This window comes from Rutidosis leptorrhynchoides, chromosome 3, assembly GCF_046630445.1.
Source record: "Rutidosis leptorrhynchoides isolate AG116_Rl617_1_P2 chromosome 3, CSIRO_AGI_Rlap_v1, whole genome shotgun sequence".
In the NCBI taxonomy this organism is placed as follows: Eukaryota; Viridiplantae; Streptophyta; class Magnoliopsida; order Asterales; family Asteraceae; genus Rutidosis; species Rutidosis leptorrhynchoides.
Window position 1 is genome coordinate 350,929,282 of NC_092335.1, and position 8,259 is coordinate 350,937,540.

At 32.9% G+C, this 8,259-nt stretch overlaps 1 protein-coding gene across 1 annotated transcript; it reads left to right on the forward strand.

Moving 5' to 3' along the window:
- The first annotated feature begins 1,122 nt into the window (after nucleotides 1-1,122).
- On the forward strand, nucleotides 1,123-2,479 carry LOC139901200 (F-box/FBD/LRR-repeat protein At1g13570-like). The gene is made up of 4 exons (XM_071883930.1): nucleotides 1,123-1,155; nucleotides 1,222-1,821; nucleotides 1,919-2,071; nucleotides 2,156-2,479. The coding sequence occupies exons 1-4, from the start codon at nucleotides 1,123-1,125 to the stop codon at nucleotides 2,477-2,479; spliced, it is 1,110 nt and encodes a 369-aa protein (XP_071740031.1).
- The last annotated feature ends 5,780 nt before the right edge of the window (nucleotides 2,480-8,259 follow it).

Below are 8,259 nucleotides of genomic sequence, written 5' to 3' on the forward strand. Positions count from 1 at the left end.
CATTTTAATAGACCACAAGATTTTCATATTTCATAAACATCATTCTCATATCAGACATTTCGCAAACTGCATAGAGATAAAAATCATTCATATAGATTGAACACCTGGTAACCGACGTTAATTTAATGCATAGAATATCCCCAAAACGGAACCTCTCGTCTGTATATATATATATATATATATATATATATATATATATATATATATATATATATATATATATATATATATATATATATATATATATATATATATATAATTTGTCTTTAAAAAAAATATATATATAATATATAATATATAATTATAATAATTATAAGTATATAATATAAAATAAATAAATAGAATACTTATTTATGTTTATCTATAGAAAATGGTGGTAGGTTTTTCTAAAATCTCAAACGAAAATAAACTGGAACACCTTCGTTTATTTCTTTTGCTATATAAATATAACATTTGCCCTAAATTATATTACTCCATTACGTTTGGTTGCTCACCCTTTGCAATTTGAATTCCATATTGTAGCTTGATGATGATAGTGGAGCCCTAAATCGATCAAAAGCGTAAAGGTAATTCAAACTCTGTTCTTTTTTATAAAAACTCTAAACATGTACTATTCTCTTCATTAGTTCAACAATTTAATCTAATGCGGATTAATCTAATTTTAGTTCATGTTTTTTGTATATTCATTCATCTATAATTTAGAAAAAGAAACAGCTACACAAAACTGTTATCTGAATAAAATTATACCTTACTCACAACTCCTAATTTTCTAGCCCAAAATCTGATAAAGAAAATATTTTAATCCATCTTCAAAAAACAGTTTAATTTTCTTTAACTTTTCATCTTTATACTTCTTAAAGTTGAAAGTAATGTGTTATTTATCTTCCAAACAACTGAAATTTTGTTATCGTGTTTTAGTTTTCTATGAATGTGAGTTTTTAAAAATATTAGTTATAATTTTAAACAGTTAGGCTTCTCTTTTCTTTGAGCGATTTTTTTAATAAGAATTTTTTCAAATCGTTAAAATGCATGAATTCATTGTACGTGATAAGTGTTATGATAACATTAAAGTAGTGGTTATCAAAATATATAATACGGAGTAATATATTTGTTTTAATGACAATGCCAAAGGTTGCTGTTGGAAAAAAGGTTGCTGTTAGAAAAATCTGAAATATAAACATCACTTTCTCTTATTGATAACACGTTAGTTTTTTTTTGTAGACTTGTGGAGTGTATATGATGAAAACTCAATGCCTAAGTTCGGATATAATCAGCTCCCTTCCTCTAAACATAATTGAAACTATTTTAACTTTTATGCCAATCCGAGATTCAGTGAAAACAAGCATTTTGTCAAAGAAATGGAGGTACTGTTGGATGACTATGCCCAAACTTATATTTGATCAAAACCAAGTACATGGCTACAACTACAACTATAGACATTCGGTGAAATCTAAGCTTGTCAGTGCGATCTTCCATGTTTTGTTTATACACAGTGGTCCGACGATACTAGAATTCAAGCTCCCTATCATCGACTTGGACTTGGTAACAGAGTTTGACGCGATCATACTTTATCTTTCAAGGAGAACTAATGTGAAAGATTTGATCATCTATAATTCAAACAACTTCTACAAACTACCCAATCCGTTCTTTTCCTTGCAAGGATTAGAATATATACGCCTAAGACATTGTAATTTTGAGCCTCTAGTGACATTTAATGGATTTAATAAATTGAAGAGCCTGTGGTTTGAAAATGTTCAAGTTTCTGTTAAAGCGCTTCAGCACTTCCTCTCGAATTGCCCACTACTTGAGGATATGTGTTTGGTACGTTTACTGATGCAATGCCTTTAGTTTTATATGCATCTCATACAAAAAATATTGCGATTGCTAATCTTTATTTTTGTTTTTTTTTTCCTGAAAGTACTTGGCTGTAGGTGGTATGCCAAAAAAGCTTCCAACTTGGCTTCACCTAAGACATGTTACCTTGGATTTGTGCCTAAGGGAACATGATGTCATTTCATCTGCACTTTGCATCATCAGGAGCGCCCCAAATCTACAGCGACTTAATTTTATGGTATTTAATTTTATTGCTTATTGCTTATGATAATGGTTCTTTCAATACCGGTTTAATGATATCTAACCGTGTTTTCTGTATTAGATGAACGATAATGTAAACCTTCCGATTCAGGGAAGTTCCATGAAGTTAGTTGATTTCCAAGACGGCTTGAGTTTGACCTTTGATCATCTTAAGCATTTTGAAATTCTAATATCTCGTAACTATGTGTTTATGATGGAATTTGTGAAACTCGTGATGGCTAAGTCGCCTGTACTAGAGATAGCACGAACTGAGCTTAAGACCAATATTTCTGTTGAGGAAGAACTGAAGATTTGTAAAGAGATGATTAATCTGCCATTTTCGCGTGCATCACCTTCATCAAAGTTAATTATTGAACGCCCAAAAACTTCTTCACGAAGGCGGTGATTTTGGCGTTTCGTCGGTAATTGTGTTCTTAATATTAAGGATTGTCAAAGCACATTGTGTTGCTTTTATGTGGACTATTTTATTGAGTGCATGTCTAGATTATGTTTTCTTAAGTTGCATGATGTTAAAAATCCGAACTTTGCTTCTTAAGTTAATCATCCCGTATGGAACTCTGTTAAGTCCATTTACTTGTTCATCCTGCTAAATCAGTTAGTCGAATATGTGTTTCAAAGACTGGCCTTCCTTAAAGTACAAAATTTGACATCCTAAGAACATACTGTTCATGAAGCTACACTTGAGTGCTTCGGTAGCCTAATAATAAATGAAATGTCCCGTTCTTATTGATTAAAAACGTTCCATATTAATTGATTTCGTTGCGAGGTTTTGACCTCTATATGAGACGTTTTTCAAAGACTGCATTCATTTTTAAAACAAACCATAACCTTTATTTAATAAATAAAGGTTTAAAAAGCTTTACGTAGATTATCAAATAATGATAATCTAAAATATCCTGTTTACACACGACCATTACATAATGGTTTACAATACAAATATGTTACATCGAAATCAGTTTCTTGAATGCAGTTTTTACACAATATCATACAAACATGGACTCCAAATCTTGTCCTTATTTTAGTATGCAACAGCGGAAGCTCTTAATATTCACCTGAGAATAAACATGCTTTAAACGTCAACAAAAATGTTGGTGAGTTATAGGTTTAACCTATATATATCAAATCGTAACAATAGACCACAAGATTTCATATTTCAATACACATCCCATACATAGAGATAAAAATCATTCATATGGTGAACACCTGGTAACCGACATTAACAAGATGCATATATAAGAATATCCCCATCATTCCGGGACACCCTTCGGATATGATATAAATTTCGAAGTACTAAAGCATCAGGTACTTTGGATGGGGTTTGTTAGGCCCAATAGATCTATCTTTAGGATTCGCGTCAATTAGGGTGTCTGTTCCCTAATTCTTAGATTACCAGACTTAATAAAAAGGGGCATATTCGATTTCGATAATTCAACCATAGAATGTAGTTTCACGTACTTGTGTCTATTTTGTAAATCATTTATAAAACCTGCATGTATTCTCATCCCAAAACTATTAGATTTTAAAAGTGGGACTATAACTCACTTTCACAGATTTTTACTTCGTCGGGAAGTAAGACTTGGTCACTGGTTGATTCACGAACCTATAACAATATATACATATATATCAAAGTATGTTCAAAATATATTTACAACACTTTTAATATATTTTGATGTTTTAAGTTTATTAAGTCAGCTGTCCTCGTTAGTAACCTACAACTAGTTGTCCACAGTTAGATGTACAGAAATAAATCGATAAATATTATCTTGAATCAATCCACGACCCAGTGTATACGTATCTCAGTATTGATCACAAATCAAACTATATATATTTTGGAATCAACCTCAACCCTGTATAGCTAACTCCAACATTCACGTATAGAGTGTCTATGGTTGTTCCGAAATATATATAGATGTGTCGACATGATAGGTCGAAACATTGTATACGTGTCTATGGTATCTCAAGATTACATAATATACAATACAAGTTGATTAAGTTATGGTTGGAATAGATTTGTTACCAATTTTCACGTAGCTAAAATGAGAAAAATTATCCAATCTTGTTTTACCCATAACTTCTTCATTTTAAATCCGTTTTGAGTGAATCAAATTGCTATGGTTTCATATTGAACTCTATTTTATGAATCTAAACAGAAAAAGTATAGGTTTATAGTCGGAAAAATAAGTTACAAGTCGTTTTTGTAAAGGTAGTCATTTCAGTCGAAAGAACGACGTCTAGATGACCATTTTAGAAAACATACTTCCACTTTGAGTTTAACCATAATTTTTGGATATAGTTTCATGTTCATAATAAAAATCATTTTCTCAGAATAACAACTTTTAAATCAAAGTTTATCATAGTTTTTAATTAACTAACCCAAAACAGCCCGCGGTGTTACTACGACGGCGTAAATCCGGTTTTACGGTGTTTTTCGTGTTTCCAGGTTTTAAATCATTAAGTTAGCATATCATATAGATATAGAACATGTGTTTAGTTGATTTTAAAAGTCAAGTTAGAAGGATTAACTTTTGTTTGCGAACAAGTTTAGAATTAACTAAACTATGTTCTAGTGATTACAAGTTTAAACCTTCGAATAAGATAGCTTTATATGTATGAATCGAATGATGTTATGAACATCATTACTACCTTAAGTTCCTTGGATAAACCTACTGGAAAAGAAAAAAATGGATCTAGCTTCAATGGATCTTTGGATGGCTCGAAGTTCTTGAAGCAGAATCATGACACGAAAACAAGTTCAAGTAAGATCATCACTTGAAATAAGATTGTTATAGTTATAGAAATTGAACCAAAGTTTGAATATGATTATTACCTTGTATTAGAATGATAACCTACTGTAAGAAACAAAGATTTCTTGAGGTTGGATGATCACCTTACAAGATTGGAAGTGAGCTAGCAAACTTGAAAGTATTCTTGATTTTATGAAACTAGAACTTTTGGAATTTATGAAGAACACTTAGAACTTGAAGATAGAACTTGAGAGAGATCAATTAGATGAAGAAAATTGAAGAATGAAAGTGTTTGTAGGTGTTTTTGGTCGTTGGTGTATGGATTAGATATAAAGGATATGTAATTTTGTTTTCATGTAAATAAGTCATGAATGATTACTCATATTTTTGTAATTTTATGAGATATTTCATGCTAGTTGCCAAATGATGGTTCTCACATGTGTTAGGTGACTCACATGGGCTGCTAAGAGCTGATAATTGGAGTGTATATACCAATAGTACATACATCTAAAAGCTGTGTATTGTACGAGTACGAATACGGGTACATACGAGTAGAATTGTTGATGAAACTGAACGAGGATGTAATTGTAAGCATTTTTGTTAAGTAGAAGTATTTTGATAAGTGTCTTGAAGTCTTTCAAAAGTGTATAAATACATATTAAAACACTACATGTATATACATTTTAACTGAGTCGTTAAGTCATCGTTAGTTGTTACATGTAAGTGTTGTTTTGAAACCTTTAGGTTAACGATCTTGTTAAATGTTGTTAACCCAATGTTTATAATATCAAATGAGATTTTAAATTATTATATTATAATGATATTATCATGTATGAATATCTCTTAATATGATATATATATACATTAAATGTCTTTACAACGATAATCGTTACATATATGTCTCGTTTAAAAATCATTAAGTTAGTAGTCTTGTTTTTACATATGTAGTTCATTGTTAATATACTTAATGATATGTTTACTTATCATAGTATCATGTTAACTATATATATATCCATATATATGTCATCATATAGTTTTTACAAGTTTTAACGTTCGTGAATCACCGGTCAACTTGGGTGGTCAATTGTCTATATGAAACATATTTCAATTAATCAAGTCTTAACAAGTTTGATTGCTTAACATGTTGGAAACATTTAATCATGTAAATATCAATCTCAATTAATATATATATAAACATGGAAAAGTTCGGGTCACTACAGTACCTACCCGTTAAATAAATTTCGTCCCGAAATTTTAAGCTGTTGAAGGTGTTGACGAATCTTCTGGAAACAGATGCGGGTATTTCTTCTTTATCTGATCTTCACGCTCCCAGGTGAACTCGGGTCCTCTACGAGCATTCCATCGAACCTTAACAATTGGTATCTTGTTTTGCTTAAGTCTTTTAACCTCACGATCCATTATTTCGACGGGTTCTTCGATGAATTGAAGTTTTTCGTTGATTTGGATTTCATCTAACGGAATAGTGAGATCTTCTTTAGCAAAACATTTCTTCAAATTCGAGAAATGGAAAGTGTTATGTACAGCCGCGAGTTGTTGAGGTAACTCTAGTCGGTAAGCTACTGGTCCGACACTATCAATAATCTTGAATGGTCCAATATACCTTGGATTTAATTTCCCTCGTTTACCAAATCGAACAACGCCTTTCCAAGGTGCAACTTTAAGCATGACCATCTCTCCAATTTCAAATTCTATATCTTTTCTTTTAATGTCAGCGTAGCTCTTTTGTCGACTTTGGGCGGTTTTCAACTGTTGTTGAATTTGGATGATCTTCTCGGTAGTTTCTTGTATAATCTCCGGATCCGTAATCTGTCTATCCCCCACTTCACTCCAACAAATCGGAGACCTGCACTTTCTACCATAAAGTGCTTCAAACGGCGCCATCTCAATGCTTGAATGGTAGCTGTTGTTGTAGGAAAATTCTGCTAACGGTAGATGTCGATCCCAACTGTTTCCGAAATCAATAACACATGCTCGTAGCATGTCTTCAAGCGTTTGTATCGTCCTTTCGCTCTGCCCATCAGTTTGTGGATGATAGGCAGTACTCATGTCTAGACGAGTTCCTAATGCTTGCTGTAATGTCTGCCAGAATCTTGAAATAAATCTGCCATCCCTATCAGAGATAATAGAGATTGGTATTCCATGTCTGGAGACGACTTCCTTCAAATACAGTCGTGCTAACTTCTCCATCTTGTCATCTTCTCTTATTGGTAGGAAGTGTGCTGATTTAGTGAGACGATCAACTATTACCCAAATAGTATCAAAACTACTTGCAGTCCTTGGCAATTTAGTGATGAAATCCATGGTAATGTTTTCCCATTTCCATTCTGGGATTTCGGGTTGTTGAAGTAGACCTGATGGTTTCTGATGCTCAGCTTTGACCTTAGAACACGTCAAACATTCTCCTACGTATTTAGCAACATCGACTTTCATACCCGGCCACCAAAAATGTTTCTTGAGATCCTTGTACATCTTCCCCGTTCCAGGATGTATTGAGTATCTGGTTTTATGAGCTTCTCTAAGTACCATTTCTCTCATATCTCCAAATTTTGGTACCCAAATCCTTTCAGCCCTATACCGGGTTCCGTCTTCCCGAATATTAAGATGCTTCTCCGATCCTTTGGGTATTTCATCCTTTAAATTTCCCTCTTTTAAAACTCCTTGTTGCGCCTCCTTTATTTGAGTAGTAATGTTATTATGAATCATTATATTCATAGATTTTACTCGAATGGGTTCTCTGTCCTTCCTGCTCAAGGCATCGGCTACCACATTTGCCTTCCCTGGGTTGTAACGAATCTCAAAGTCGTAATCATTCAATAATTCAATCCACCTACGCTGCCTCATATTCAGTTGTTTCTGATTAAATATGTGTTGAAGACTTTTGTGGTCGGTATATATAATACTTTTGACCCCATATAAGTAGTGCCTCCAAGTCTTTAATGCAAAAACAACCGCGCCTAATTCCAAATCATGCGTCGTATAATTTTGTTCGTGAATCTTCAATTGTCTAGACGCATAAGCAATCACCTTCGTTCGTTGCATTAATACACAAAAGAGACCTTGCTTTGATGCATCACAATAAATCACAAAATCATCATTCCCTTCAGGAAATGACAATATAGGTGCCGTAGTTAGCTTTTTCTTCAATAACTGAAACGCTTTCTCTTGTTCATCATTCCATTCAAATTTCTTCCCTTTATGCGTTAATGCAGTCAAGGGTTTTGCTATTCTGGAAAAGTCTTGGATGAACCTTCTGTAGTAACCAGCTAGTCCTAAAAACTGGCGTATGTGTTTCGGAGTTTTCGGGGTTTCCCACTTTTCAACAGTTTCTATCTTTGCCGGATCCACCTTAATACCTTCTTTGTTCACTATGTGACCGAGGAATTGAACTTCTTCCAACCAA

Excerpts from the sequence above, each read along its gene's own strand:
- LOC139901200 (XM_071883930.1), top strand. The coding sequence starts at position 1,123 with ATGCCAAAGGTTGCTGTTGGAAAAAAGGTTGCT. Across the intron at positions 1,822-1,918 it reads TACTTGAGGATATGTGTTTG|TACTTGGCTGTAGGTGGTAT; the intron begins GTACGTTTACTG and ends TTTTCCTGAAAG. Across the intron at positions 2,072-2,155 it reads TACAGCGACTTAATTTTATG|ATGAACGATAATGTAAACCT; the intron begins GTATTTAATTTT and ends TTTCTGTATTAG.